General features: G+C 36.2%; 1 protein-coding gene across 1 annotated transcript; it reads left to right on the plus strand.

Annotated features, from left to right (window-relative positions):
* The first annotated feature begins 974 nt into the window (after window positions 1-974).
* Window positions 975-13301, plus strand: LOC136824864 (junction-mediating and -regulatory protein-like). The gene is made up of 9 exons (XM_067080847.1): window positions 975-1061; window positions 5427-5770; window positions 6232-6450; window positions 7176-7320; window positions 7738-7985; window positions 9801-10435; window positions 11396-11482; window positions 11913-12008; window positions 12475-13301. The coding sequence occupies exons 2-9, from the start codon at window positions 5464-5466 to the stop codon at window positions 13195-13197; spliced, it is 2460 nt and encodes an 819-aa protein (XP_066936948.1). The 5' UTR covers window positions 975-1061; window positions 5427-5463; the 3' UTR covers window positions 13198-13301.
* Window positions 13302-15687: the final 2386 nt, after the last annotated feature.

Below are 15687 nucleotides of genomic sequence, written 5' to 3' on the forward strand. Positions count from 1 at the left end.
GATCCAGGCTAATTATTATCAAAGATTCAGGCTATTTAATTCCGTATTCTAATTCAAAGTTGATAAATTTCAGCAATCTTGTGTTCTCTGTGTTCTTGTGTCCGATTTTATCAATTACAGAATTTCCAAATCCAAATCTTGTGTTCTCTGTGTTCTTGTGTCCGATTTTATCAATTACAGAATTTCCAAATCCAAACCTTGTGTTCTCTGTGTTCTTGTGTCCGATTTTATCAATTACAGAATTTCCAAATCCAAATCTTGTGTTCTCTGTGTTCTTGTGTCCGATTTCATCAATTACAGAATTTCCAAATCCAAATCTTGTGTTCTCTGTGTTCTTGTGTCCGATTTCATCAATTACAGAGTTTCCAAATCCAATAATCTTTGTCTAGGATGGTTAGTCTTCAGTCTTACTATAGAATTTATTTTTCCTATCGTCGGGACACAAGAACACAGAGAACACAAGATTCAGCTTTACTATTTTAGAATTTATTTTTCCCATCGTGGGGACTATTTTAGAATTTATTTTTTTCCATCGTGGTGGACACAAGAACACAGCAGAGAACACAAGATTCAGTCTTACTATTTTAGAATTTATTTTTCCCATCGTAGTGGACACAAGAACACAGAGAACACAAGATTCTGTCTTACTATTTTAAAATTTATTTTTCCCATAAAAAAATGACGAATCTAGGCTGAGAGAGTCAAGCCTGATGATGAAACTAGCCCGTGAACATTTTTAGCCTGAATGACCAGTTCTTTATCAGCCAATCAGATTGTTTCTTTACTTACTTCACCTTAACCCCGTCGTCGGGTGCCTCCTCTGGCGCGCTCATGCGCGCGCGCGATTGCAATAAAAGATTACGTCATGAATCACGAAAAAAGTGCTGCGCAAGCAAAATATTAGCACTGTCAGCAGAAAAATAAAAAACACAACAAAATGCACTTTCGTTTTTGGCTAGTCATCATCAAAAGTTTGAGTCTTTTACTTACAAATTTTGCACTTCTTGAGAGAAAACTTAGAGATGAGAGTTAATCAGTTTTGGTTTGGAAATTAATTCAAGGTAAGTTGATTCTTTACTTTCTTACTGAGATTATATATTTTTACAAAACTGACTCAAACTCTAATAAAAAAAATTGATCTGTTGTGTTTGATTCTACACTACTACAGTCAGACAGAGGACCCTGCCGACGCACCGGACTGTCCGGTGTATTTGTCCGGTGGCAGAAAGTATCCTTTCGCTACACCGGACGCAATAAGTCCGGCGTCAGTCCGGTGTTGCATACGGGGAATTCTGGCCGCCGGACATTTATGTTTTGATTGTCCGGTGGAAAAAAGTATCCTTCTTCGACACCGGACAACCGACTTCCTTTAGTCCGGTGTAGAGATGGTCTGGTGGTAAAAAAATTCTCATTTTACACCGGACTTTCGCGTGTCCGGTGTTCGTTAAGTCTGGTGCGTCGGCAGGGTCCTTCAGACAGTTGAATTGAAGGTTAAAGTTCAATCAGAAAATAAAATAAAATTCTCAGATAGCTATGTAAAAAAAAGGTACCAGTGTTTTCTGGTGTTTGCAGCCTACCGTGAGATTGGTTGGGTAACTTGCATCAGTCTGTCAGTGGAGGCTATTATAACATGCATAGCCCTCAAATGAATGACCTGTCTGGTCATTAAAATCCAACTACGCAGCTTCGCTCGCAGCTCTACTCTACCATTTTTGTTTTGATTTACCTTTGTACTTTAATGACCAGCCAGGTCTTTCATTTGAGGGCTATGCATGTTAGCCTCCACTGATGCAAGTTACCCAACCAATCTCACGGTGTATGTTTGATTACTTTACAACTTATACATACAGAGAGAGCTCCCAAATGTTGGAAATCTGACAACGAGTTCTTTAATCTGGGGTGTTTCAACTTTCAGCAGCGATCAGTCATTTTCTATCTAGAATTTGCATGTTTTTGTATTTATACTAACTAATTTAAATATCTTCGAGGAATAATTCATAGAAAGAATGTTGAATTTGTGGTAGTTCAATCCATCCAATGAAAAGGATGTTGACAAAATACCGTCAACTGCTCTAACTTGGGACTATCTGACAAAACATGGGACGGCAATTCAGCCATGGCGGCACCACCATTTCACCAAACCTCTGACAGTGAGGCTGGACCTTCGATTTTTGAGGATTACGATTTTACCAGTTTTTTAGCAATTTTTGCCTCGCTAACCCAAATCTCGCAACCTCTTTACCTTAAGGAAGATCGAAATTAGAGTTTTTCAGCGTTCCGAAAAAAACGCATAGCAGAAATTTTTTCATCTTCACATGATCGATTCTCAACAACAAAATACATCTTTTGGTCTTTGGGACGTTTTTCCTTCAAAGAATATCGATCACTTTCCTTTTCCCATTGAGCTTGCGAGAAAAAAATGATTAGCTCGCGTTTTCACGCAGGTGAATAAAGATGAGGCGGCAATCTTGCATTGAGGGTGCTACTTAGTTTCCGCCCTATTTTTCGCCCACAATAGAATGGTCCAAACACGGGGGTATTCCAAATGAGAAACTATGTCGTTCTGTAAGTGTTTATTTTCTGAGAGATGCAAATAGTATATTGAATATTATCAACTTATTTATTTAAGTATTTTTGAGCACAAATTTGAATATATGGTTGAATAAAAAACAAATGATAACAGTTCTGTTTATTCCTCAAACCCCCAGGAAAAGTTTTTTTGCTGACTTAGCTAATTTACAAATCTTGGAAAAGAACTCCCATAGGAATTCCAATACCTAACCCGATTGGTTAATTTCGGAACGGCTTCAAGAAAGTCATAATGGCAGATAATTTTAAATGTTCCTGAGGAAATGTGTGTAATTTATCAATGTTGATGGCTTGTTGATTCTTTAAAGAAAAAAGATAACAGGTATAGCTTTTTCTAATCCTGGAATATCGAGGTTCCAGCTACACTGTCTGAAGCCATTTGATTTGAGTTAATGAATGGCGTATTAGAAAATACAGGATTTCTCTTTTGTACCGTCAACTGCTCTATGGGACTCACGTGTGTTTGCGTAGGGTAAAATGGCGAAATGTGAAAATTGATTTTGGCAAAAAATTTTTGAAAAATGACCCTACAAGATTTGACTATATCTTTTTATTCCATAAAGAGATTACTTTCAAATAAAAAATATATTGACAATGAATGGGTAAGCTTTCTAGAAATCCAAACATATATTGCATAGCTTTTACCAAAAAAAAAGCACTTTAGGATCAGAAACAGTCAAAAACCAGCTTTTCCAATTTTCATCAAGTTTGTTTTGATCTGAAATTTTCAGTAGGGGTACGGCCAACATGGTTCCCTTGCTCATATAAGGGGAGCCCAAGACGGGGGTAAGAGAATTAAAGTTTCTAAGTAAAATCTTATTTATCACCCAAAAAAGTGCCTTTTTTTGTTCATTTCTTTTAAATAGATAGTCCCAGCCTTATCCCTCCTTCAGTAAAGCTTCCTTTACCTTTTGTCCTTCAAAAAACAAAAAATATTGCCTTAATTGTTTGTTTTCAGTTCCTGTAGCCAGTAGTGTGACCCCCTGTATTTCTATTTAATTCTGCGCAGGTTTTTCAATAGAGATGTCACATGACTCAAATCCTGCAGCCTTATTGGACTAGAGAAAGTTACGCACTCGTTATTTGTTAATCCCATCGGGCGATAGGCGATTAGGTGGGGGCGTTCTCTAATTCTACAATCAGCGTCCAGTCATTTTAAATGAAAACAAAAAAGTTAAAAGGTGCGCTATCAGTGAAAGTTATTGTGACATGTTATGACAGAAAGTATGATTGATGTATATTATCAAAAAAAATTTAACAGTAAGTGAAAATACAGGCCAGATATCAATAGTCCCATGTTTCAACCAATCGTTCCTAGCATCAGTTGACGGTATGCATGGCAGTATACAGTAAATTTTCATGAAAAATATTTTGTGATGGTGGTACACCCAATCGCGCCCATGGGAAAGTTCCAATTTTTAATCACTGTATTGGAAAATCAGGGAAACTGGTGCACCATGTGGATAAAAAACGTAAGTGGAATGAAACCTGACAGAAGGTTTTCAACAAGATTTATTCAGATAAAGCTATAAAAGGTTCATTACTTGTGGATTTTAAAACCTACATAACCAAAAGTGAAAGTTGTTGGGAAGGAAAGAGTAAACGCAAGACAGAAGGTTTGGTTTTGTTGATAAGGTATGTTTTGATTCACGTTTTTATTCTATCCGAGCTAATGTTAAAAAAGACCAAGGAAGCCCTGACTGATCTTACCTTTCTAATTATCCCAACTCTAAAGAAGGGTGTCAGAATTACAGTAGACCAGTAGACCCCAGATTAAAGAACTTGTCAGATTTCCAAGATTTGGGAGCTCTCTCAGTATGTATAAGTGATCAAACTTAGGCTGCAAACACCAGAAAACACTGGTACCTTTTTTTACATAGCTATCTGAGAATTTTATTTTATTTTCTGTTGAACTTGAACCTTCAATTCAACTGTCTGACTGTAGAATCAACAGATCAATTTTTTTTAGAGTTCGAGTCAGTCTCGTCAAAATAAGACTGTAAGATGCACCAAAATACAAGCTGGAATTTGATTTTATTTATGTAATATGACTTTTTTCTGGAAATTCTTCTCTAGAGACTTTATTTTTAGACTTCAAAAAGTTCTTATTATCAAGGTTGGTCATTATTAGAAAATTAATTGTCCATGTTGGCATTTTTTAATTTTAAACAATACAATCATAGTTCTGAAGGAGATCACTACCCTTTAGTCTAGAACAACCCCCCTACTCTAGGTTCTACTCCTTTCCAAAAGTTTGATGGAATCCTCCTCAAATTCCTGGTGACGTCAAGATTTTTTTCCCACTTTCACAAGACATCATGCACCATTAACTAAAATGTTAGCATATTCTCGCTAGAAAGAGGTGCTTTTGAGTTTATTTTGTAGTATATATCCCTTCTGAAAATTGGTGAAAAAAGATAGTGAGCAAAGCGAGCAAGAAAAATTTTAGGATTTTAACCCAGTCCAAGACTGCAAAACTAGAAATTTAGAAAGATGTGCTCTAAGACCTTTGCTAACGCGTTTAACCTCCCCTTTCTAGATGAACCTCCCCCTTTTTGAAAAGTTCCCCCTTTCTTCAAGAAATTCTATTACCCCCCCCCCTTTCTGCAATTTTTTAAGAACAATTTTTAAGAAAGGGTTGCGAACTATGACAACACTGCAAATTTTATGTTGCTATCATCATAGTCATCATCGAATAAGGAGTGGTTAATAGATACATTTAAGATTCTAGTTTGTAAAATTGAAACATTTCAACATGTGATATTTTTTTAACAGAATCATCTTATAAGAGAGCTCAAATCCCTTGATTTTTAAACAAATTCCTTTTTTCATTTTAGATATTTTGATGAAAGGTTTATTTGTGATGAGCACAAGATGGAGTTACTAGATGACGACTGGGTTGCAGTACGAGATGATATTCCCAGTATTACTGTCAAAACTAAATCTCAAAATGTGACTGATGGTCCTCAAAGCTTTACTGACGATCAAATAGAGATTCTAGTGGATGAAGAAAACAAATGTATTCAGCTATTTTATTTTTGTGAGAAGAACCATGAAGTGCAGAAATATGAGACAAGATTTCAAGTTGACGGTCTTGCAACATTGCATTTTCAATTAACCAATATGGTGGAGAACTTCGATGTTAAACCACCAGCTTCGGCAATTTCGACTGAGTATTCAGGTATTTTCATATTCATTTTTGTCTTCTTTAGTGTTCCAATCCCTCATCGTGACTACTGTTTTTATTTTTTATCGGATATGTTATTCACAAGTTTGAATTTTTTTTGAACAAACAGTATTGATTGTGAACGAAAATAAATTCGATTGAAATATATAGAAATCTTTTTAAACGGTATCTATGGTATATTTCTTATCGACTCCAAAATTGATATTTTGCTCAGCAGCTAGCAAAATATTTCGTCCTTATCGGGTCTATCAGCACCCCGAACCCTGGCTAGGCAGAATGAATTGTCTAGCATCTCACGCCATAAAACTACTTGTGGCGCAGACTGGAAAAAAGAAGTGGACAGAATAAAAATTCCCTGGACGGAATTCTGTGAATGACTCCTTTATGTGCAAAAGTAAGCAATAAAAATAGAAGTTTAGCAATATTATGAGAAAGATTTTAACCTTATTTTCCAGGAATTTGGAAGTACATTTCACGATCAACGTCCCTCTCAGACGAATCGGTGATCACCGATTTGAAACGATACTTCAATGAGACAAGATCAGCCTTGGGTGAACAACTTTTCATGGATCTGTTCTTCCAAGTAGAAAAAGAAGAAACATACCTAGATGATTTAAGTGAATTGAATCGTGTCTCGTTTCTAGAAGATCTTCACAATGCCAAAGAATTACTCAGTAAGTTTTGATTGATATATATCCAGTTTCTCCCTGGTCATATCCTTTGGTAATGTTGCCACATTTGAACACATGAAAAACTGTAAACTATAACACAGGATATTAAGTAAAGCGAATTTGGAATTTTCAACTGCTGGTTTAGAAGGTATGATTTTTTCAAATAACCAATGACTGTGAATGCTACATATAAACTTAGAGTGTTGAAAAAAAATTTATTAGTTTTAAAACTATGGAATGTTTTAAAAATAGTATGGCTTAACTTTTCAACACATTTTCACGTACGTAGATTTAGATAATGACATGAAATGATCATCACATTCTCCCGGCTGTGGGGATGAGTTCCCCCCTACTAGTAAGGAAAAATGTAATCTCTAGGCGAAAATAAAAAAATGTAGTGTTTCCGGAATGGGGGTGAAGGAAAGAAACTCTCAAGCGGCCGGCCGGAAAAAATTTTATTTGTTATTTTTGATAACTTAAGATCATTGAAATAGAACTTTAAAGATAAATTTTATGTACAAACACTATGAATTAAGCCCTGAATACTACTAACTACTTATGAACAAAACTTGATCTACAAGCAGCTACAAGCGGGAATATCTAACCAAACGACCAACTTGATTTTCTTTATGATAAACCATATAGATGAACCCATAGTAAACACTGCATTTTTTTATCTTTGCCCTACTACAAAATCATCTGAAATCATCTGTCTTGATGTTTTTCAGCTGAAGTTCGAATGTTGCGTGGAAGTTCAATCAATTTGATTGACGTGTTGTCTGTCTACCAATTAGAAGACGAGGCTCAGTCACGTGTTGATGTTGCAGAAGCCATGTTGAATAACTTCGAACGTCAACCCTTCTTAGAACTAAGGTCAGTTAATCTACACTATAGACAGCTCCTGATTTTTAGGCCTTAGTCTTGGCCTATTGGTTCTCCTATAACTATAAGCGACCAGTGACCCCACCGGGAATTATATAAAGTATATATAAAGTATATAAAGAGACTTTTCCGTCTCAAAATTCTGCATAATTCGGGACGAGATGGAGTTTTTACAAGCTGTTATTTGATTTGGTTGGTCGTTAACCAGTAATAAAACAAATTTTGATACTTTTTCTAAAGAACGCGTCATTTTTATTACTTTAAATAACCAATTAATAAAGTATCTTATCAAAACTCCATCTCATCTGCATAATTCACCAGAATTTCAAGAATATGTGCTATTTAGCTGTGCAAAATCCATTTTCTGTCTTGCTTTGAACACTGTGTACAACATTCAACATTTTATAGGGAACTGGCGAAAGAAACTTTGAGCAGTGTTCAGAAAGCAATCAAAGAGGTAACCAATGACAACCAATCATTATTAGATCTCACTTCTAAATGTTTGAAATATCAAGAAGATGTCCAAAGGAACGAAATCTGTTTGCTTGATTTGCAAATGAATTATTTCGAAAAATGTCATGCGTATACGACCGTGGCGTGTGACTTGATGATAGATGATCAGATGAAATATGGAACGGAATTTGATGATTCCACAGGTAAGGTGGTAAGGTGACAATGATGATTTCATTTGAGAAAGGGCATTTTTTTCAATAATAGAACCGTCGAGCCCCTTCCTCCCCCCTAAACAAACTACGCTTATAAGAATCGTATTTTGGTGTTCCCGCAAGTTTTATTATGTGAATTTATTCTCAAAAAGTTTACCATTTTTCAAAGTCTTATCTAATATAATCGTTATCTCAGAAAGGGGTATTTAAACTGCCATTTTCTTTTTAAACCTTTCAGGGCAAGCTCTGTAAATTCTACCAGTTGTTGTTCACTTGAGATATTTTGAGCCGGACTTAAAAAATGTTGGTTTGCCGTCACCCGACCCTAGATTATTTTTGAAGGTGGGTGGGTGGGTCGGTCGGTTGGAAAAAAATTTACTTCAACGATAAATGAAATTTTTGTTCATGGAAGGGTTAACAGTTTTTTTGGACGTATTCAACTTTTCATTTGCCTTTGCCTTAGCTCGTATAATAATACACTGCTAAATGAATAGAGCGCTAGCAGGGAATTCACAATTCTTATGCTTGAGACAGACAAAATTTTGATTTCATTGTTTGAAGTTAAAATTCTTATTTAAAATGGTAATAACTTTTTTTGGGTCGGCAGGTTTCGAGGTAGGGTCGGTCGGTTGACGGCAAACCAACATTTTTAAGTCCACCCTTGTCTGTAGATCCCTTCAATAGTCTTGAGAAAAACCTCCTATTATTTTTGCCTTACTATTGTGACGAAGGGATGTTAGGCGATTGGGGTCACCCTTTAGTTATTGAGGGGACCTCTCAGATCACTTATCTGTTCCTTCGATCAGGGTATCCCTTATTGGGGATAAGTCTATGGACACGTATTAAAGGTACGCTAATAGATTTCAATCAACATCAATTCTGTTTCTCCAATTAAGCAATAAATGTCAAATAAGCGTAACATAAATACTTCAATAGTCTTGAGAAAAACCTCCTATTATTTTTGCCTTACTATTGTGACGAAGGGATGTTAGGCGATTGGGGTCACCCTTTAGTTATTGAGGGGACCTCTCAGATCACTTATCTGTTCCTTCGATCAGGGTATCCCTTATTGGGGATAAGTCTATGGACACGTATTAAAGGTACGCTAATAGATTTCAATCAACATCAATTCTGTTTCTCCAATTAAGCAATAAATGTCAAATAAGCGTAACATAAATACATCAAATAACTTAGTAACTCTGGCATGTAATTTACGATAGTCTCTGTTCAAGTCCTTCTCCTTCAAGTTCTCCTTTTCAAGTCCTTTTCATTCGAGCTCTCCTTTCCAAGTCTTCTTCCTTCGAGCTCTTTCTCCCAAGTCCTTGATTTCTTTCCTTTTTTCACTCATATTCTCTCGCCCTATTCAGAGGTCTGAGCTCGAGGGCCTGAGCCCCACTCTATTGATGTCTATTCATCGTTCAGTTCATTAATATGGTGTTGGCTCAGTCCCAGTCTCTGTTTGCATTATTCATCAATGATTAGTTTACTAGCTTCACACCATTTTCAAAAGTCGAGATGTATAAGTTACAATTTTTCAACATTTAACAAGGAAACAAGAATTTTCAAATTGTCATATCAGGACTTTGGAATAGTTTGACAAAAAAAGATTTAGAAGGAATCAATAGGCAAAAGATCTCAAACCGTCTGATTATCTTTTTAACTAGCCAGTACCTTACCACCAACGATATTTTCGTTTACGCTTTTTGTTACGATTTTTAGAGATAGTGTGAGGAAGTCACCATTAGATCTTTCTGATCAAGGATCCAAATAATTTTCCAAGCAAATTTAAAATATTTTTCGTTTTAGGACACGACCGTTTACAAATAAAACGAAAAGAAAGCATGAAATTTCAAATCCAGATTCTACAGTTACGTAAGAAAAAGATGGTCGTTGACCGAAACCAAATCAAAGCCAACCTCTGTAAGATTGTTGACAACGAAAATTTAGAAAAGGATTTAGAAATATCGCAAAAGAAATTCTATAAAGCACAGTTGGAAATTTTTGCTTTAATCTTAGATATAATAAATGAACGTGAAAAGCTTCTACAACATGAACGAATGTTGTTTGAGAAAGACAATAAACTAAATGGTAGCAATCCTTTCAACAGTGCATCTACCATCTTGGATAGTTTGCCGGAACCGGAATGCGATAATACCGGTACCGAAGATGCGTTTGAGGATTGCGAAGAGAAAGTAACGGCAGCCGACGGAAGTGAAGAAAGTGAAGATGAATTTTTTGATTCGAAAACCGAATTAAGTGATAGTGAAAATTCGACTTCTTTTTTCGTGAGTTCGCAAATGAGTGAACACAAACAGCCCAACAAATGGGAAAGAAGTCGCAAAATATTTGAAGTGGAAACGGAAGAAATGAGACGGAAAAAAGAAATTGTAAAGTCTATCAATCGACTGTATCGAAAAAGAGCGGCAATCAGGCTTCAACAGGTTTGTGTCTACAATCAGTGCCATAACATATTTATTGGCATTTTTGGCTAATTTACCATTTTTCGAAAATTGAAGTTCGAGCGAGAATGTCAATTTCAGGCCTTCAACTTGATTTCATGGATTATTTCGATCTGGGAGGGATTTATTGGTTTCTAGGCTATATTTCAAGCCCTACTGTACCATTTTTGAACTTTTGGATCCGCGTTAAAACTCAAAGTTAAAACTCTACCCTTCGAATCTACTTTAGAGCACTTACAAATCGATTGTGGTTTCAAAACTTCCCGGTGGATTTCCCTGTTGTACCAAGTATTTTGTCACCGATTGTAGATTTTTTGAATTAAAGAAGGAAAAGCTATGTTTGGAGTCTGACTTCTCAAAGAAAATGCATAGAAGAAATTAGATAAGATGTACAGTAGACTCCCAGTTATTCGAAGCTGCAAGGGGGACCACCCGGTATATCAAAATTTTCAGCCTTCTTTGTCTCTGCTCCAGATGGTCACTGCTAAAACCTTAGGCAGACAAATAACTCTCGCTATTTCGAACTTGGACGTATTTTACGAAACGCTATCTCATTTCGAATAACCGAATTATTCCAATAAGTGCAGGTTCGAATAACTGGGAGTCTACTATATAACGTTCGTTCGTTCGTTCGTTCGTTCGTTCGTTCGTTCGTTCGTTCGTTCGTTCGTTCGTTCGTTCGTTCGTTCGTTCGTTCGTTCGTTCGTTCGTTCGTTCGTTCGTTCGTTCGTTCGTTCGTTCGTTCGTTCGTTCGTTCGTTCGTTCGTTCGTTCGTTCGTTCGTTCGTTCGTTCGTTCGTTCGTTCGTTCGTTCGTTCGTTCGTTCGTTCGTTCGTTCGTTCGTTCGTTCGTTCGTTCGTTCGTTCGTTCGTTCGTTCGTTCGTTCGTTCGTTCGTTTTGGTGCTTCTGGGTAAAGTAATTGACATCTTTCGTTTATTTTCAGCGGAAATTCGTAGCGGAGTGGAAACAAAAAGAAAACGTGAAGAAAGAAATCGAAGATAATTATAAATTGCATCATGCGATTCACTTGGTAAAAAACTACCTCAATTCACTTGACATCAATCTTCATTAATCAATACACCCCTGTTTCAGTTACTTAGAACTTGAGCCAGTGAAGATGAATAGGGTTTCAACTAGGTCATATCTCATTCTGAAGACTTATCCAGAAGTTAGTTTTTAAACAAAAGTGTTCCCGTTTCGTATCAGACACATATTTCATATCAGGACAGTGTCTGCCTATTGTTATATTATGCTGATATAAGCAAAAAGTTGTTGTTCTTTTCCTCTTTCTGACCAATCTTGCTCCACATCCGTGTCAATCTAATGTGAAAAGCTTGTGGATTAAGATTGATGAGTAAGCAAACGATATCTTATTTAAAAACAAAATCTTGAAGTGTCTGACCTTTATTCTAAACAGTGATTAGAGATTAATAATTATTGATTTTATTCTTTCTATTCAGAAGCGAGAGCAGAACCGCGTTGAGCTGGAAGAGAATAAAGAACACTTACAAAATGAACGAAGAAAAACCGTTGAACGTCTGAGAAAGTTTAAAGAGGTAGGATTGGTTGATGTAGATTCAAATTTGCTGGATAGCACGAAAGACTGGAATTAGCTTTGTGTGTGAAGCTTTCCTTAAATAAAGTGAAAGTAACTTAGTAACTTTGCTGTCTTTTTCGATCGGTTAGGGTGTATTTGATATTAAAGCGTATATTCTAAACCGCTGTTTCACGTAAGAAATGAATTGTCCCTCCTCGATTCAAAAATCAAACACGTAAATTGAAACAAATTAAATGTTTTCTTCTGCGGGCCCGGCCGACACTGTTTTTATTGAATTTGGGAAAAATAATATGAAATCTCAAACGCTTTGAAATGCTTCACTGGTCATAAGAAATTGGTCTATTTTGCACTTTGCCGAATTTTGAAAACATTACTTTTATTATACCGACCGACTGACCGATCGATATTTTAACTACAATCTACCCGTAGAATAACAAATTAACATGATAATTTTGTTGTCATAGAAACATCCAGATGAAGTGAAGAAACTGCCACAAAGATACGCTCTCCCAATCCGCCGAACGAGACACAAAATGCAGACCATCCCTTTCCGTCCTGGTGGTCCTTCATCTATTATAGAAGGGTCTGCAAGCGCACTGCGAATTTCTGGTTCTTCCGAAGTCGAAAAAGCTAAAATCTCTTCAAAGAAAGATGCAACAAGCAGAAACAAATATTCTCGTAAAATTTCTTCAACCGACAATAGCACAACTGAAAGCACTGTTCTTTCAAAGCAAGAAACGATGCCAAAAGACCATGAAACTCCACCAGAAATATCTGCTCAAAATCCAACTCCACCTCCGCCATCTCCACCCCTGCTCCCTCAAGCGCCACCGCCACCGCCACCGCCCCCTCCACCTCCACCACCGCCGCCGGTTGGCGGACCGCCCATACCGAAAACCAACAATCCATTTCCAATTCCACCGAAATCGAGCCTTAAAAAGTTGGAACCGCCACTACCCAAAAAGACATCCAGCTCGAGTGGAGGTTTTGATTTATCGAATATAATCAACGCGCGACAAAATTTGAAGAAAGCATCCGCGGCGGCCGATCGTGATGAGAAACGGAAAGGTGCTTTAAGCAACGACGGCGCTTTGCTTTTAACGACTGTGTTGAATCGAATGAAGAAATTCACGTGTGATTCAAGTGATGATGAGGATGACGAAAATGAAAATGATGAGTTTGAATAGAAGAAAACTTTTTGCACATAACTGAAGTCTGTTTCAATATCATCTGCAACAGAGACAAAAAAGGCTGACTCTTCTGATAGAATAAAAAATCAAGGGGAAAATGAGATCCTTTTTTCCATGTTTTTTTTTCTCGCAAATTTTGCCATTTTTCCAGGGGATATCAGTGAAAAATCTCTTAAGAAGTTGATTTTTGCTTTTTGATAATATTCCACTCCTGACTATTTTTTCAACTTGCAAAAATCCGCTATCTTGTTCGAACTATATATAAAAGATTACAGCCTTTATTGAAAGAAAGCACGTCTTTACACTTAGTTTTGATGAAGTCTCGGCGATGCTATTATGCGACGGCAGGGTCATTGCTAGACGATGCTATCTCGTCCGTTTAAAGTAAATGCGAGAAAGAGTTAGGGCGTGAGGGCGGTTTACGGGAAAAAAGGGGCGGTAGAGTTTTGGAACAACACACTGTAAACATCTCCGCCACTGCTTACTCCACCCGAATTTATCACGCCTCTCCTAAACTATTCCCTTTTTAGTGATTTTGTGTAGACGATAGGATCGTCTAGGTCATTGCTAAAATCTTAGGCACATAGTTAACTTTCGAACTTGAACGGAAAGTCCAATTTTCTCGGGATATAGAGAGATTTAAATTGTTGAAAGTATTTTATGAGGGTTTTCCCTAACGGATATTTGCATTTATTTTCTAATTTCTTCAAAAATGACAAATATGATTTTCAAAGTTTTTAGGTATAGCACCGCGTTTAACTACCATGATATTTTAGTACTAGATTTTCGTAACTTTTTCCAATGGTAGCCATACAAACTAAGTCTTTGGGAGGATTAATTTTTGGGAGATTGGGCTCTGGAGAATATAACATTCTTTAGAAATTTACCCAAGAAAAATGTGACTATTGACCTCCCCCCGGAAATTCAAAATCATCCCCAAACAGAGCAAATTTATCCCTTCCGGACGAGGCAAATCTTTTAGACTTTCCACTTCCCCTGGACGTACGAATGTACGAACATCTTCTGGCAGAGCCTATCGATGGTTAACCCTTCGTCTATGGGGCTACCTGGTTACCCACTCAACCAAATAGGGGTAATAAAGATTTTGATATTGTTAGATTTAATTTTAATTGTTATATAAATTTGTAAACAAGATGATAAGATTATGTTTTGTAAACTCGAATGATGATTTATAATTTGTAAAAAAGAGATAATTATTTTTGTAAGAAGCACTCACATAGAAAATACCATTTAAAGTAAGGCTTGTATATACGATTAAATCTGTCCCTTGGTTGTATCAATATAGCTTATCGGAGTTTTTGATTTTTCTAAAACAGCGATGCATTGTGGGATTGTTTCGGGGGGTATTACAATAGAATTCCTTCGAGGAATTCCTACGAGATTTCTATTGCAATACCCCCAAAACAATACCACAATGCATCGCTTTTTTAGAAAAATCAGAAACTCCGATAAGATCAATTGTTCAATGCCACTGCAATATATACAATACCTTTCGAGAGAACCATCAATTGGACACACTTTAAGAAAAAAAAAATCGAATCTTTTGGAGGAATAATTTGAGTGTGAGTTGAAATATATTTTCTACAAAAAGTATCTAATCTACCAAAGAATGAAAAAAGAAAAATATAAATTTAAATTAAAATTGAAACAAAATTCATACACCAAAATAAAGCAACCAAGAAAAGTTATAACAAATTCCAAAAATCTTTTACAAAACCCTTTTTGATTATTCGATTTTGCGCATCAATCAAAATGGACCCTGTAAAAAAATTTTAGGCATTAAAAAATAAATCCTATTTTGTGATTTATCAAAAATATACAAATAAATTAATTCGACAAAAAAATTAAGCTCTAGAATGACATTTAAATGCAAGAAGAAGGAGAGCTTAGAAGATTTATGGTATATGTAAAAACCAACTTCAAGTGGACAGCTACCCTTAAAGGGGCATAAAAGTAGTAAAATGTAAACATTGCGCAAACCACGTGTCATTAAAGAGAACAATTAAAAACACATGTTCAAAACAAACTTGTTAAACAATTCAAAATTAGCCATATTTGGTTTGATTTTTTATTTTAACATGTGACATTTGTTTTGATTTTGTATCCCGCTGCATACGGTTTGTTTACAAATTGCGTCGGTACTTTTAAATGTCCCTTTAAAGGAGGGAAAATTATTAATTTAGTGGTTTTAGGACCCTTTCAGAGATGTGAAAAAAGTTACCCTCATCGCACATTATCAGTACCCACCAAGGATGTGCCTAAAAACACCTCGCGAGGCTGAAGAAATCCATTATAAATATTGCTCAGAATTAGGTCATTAAAATTGTGAAACTTATCAATTTTAAACTTCAATTTTTAGTCACAGAATACCGACGTTTTGCATAAAATTTACATTTCGCACCTTTAGAAACGAACTCTTTCCGATCTCATGCCGGTTATCTCAGAAAAAATAGCGGAAAGATTCCG

Source organism: Clytia hemisphaerica, unplaced genomic scaffold, assembly GCF_902728285.1.
Source record: "Clytia hemisphaerica strain Z4C2 unplaced genomic scaffold, Clytia hemisphaerica genome assembly, whole genome shotgun sequence".
Classification (NCBI taxonomy): domain Eukaryota; kingdom Metazoa; phylum Cnidaria; class Hydrozoa; order Leptothecata; family Clytiidae; genus Clytia; species Clytia hemisphaerica.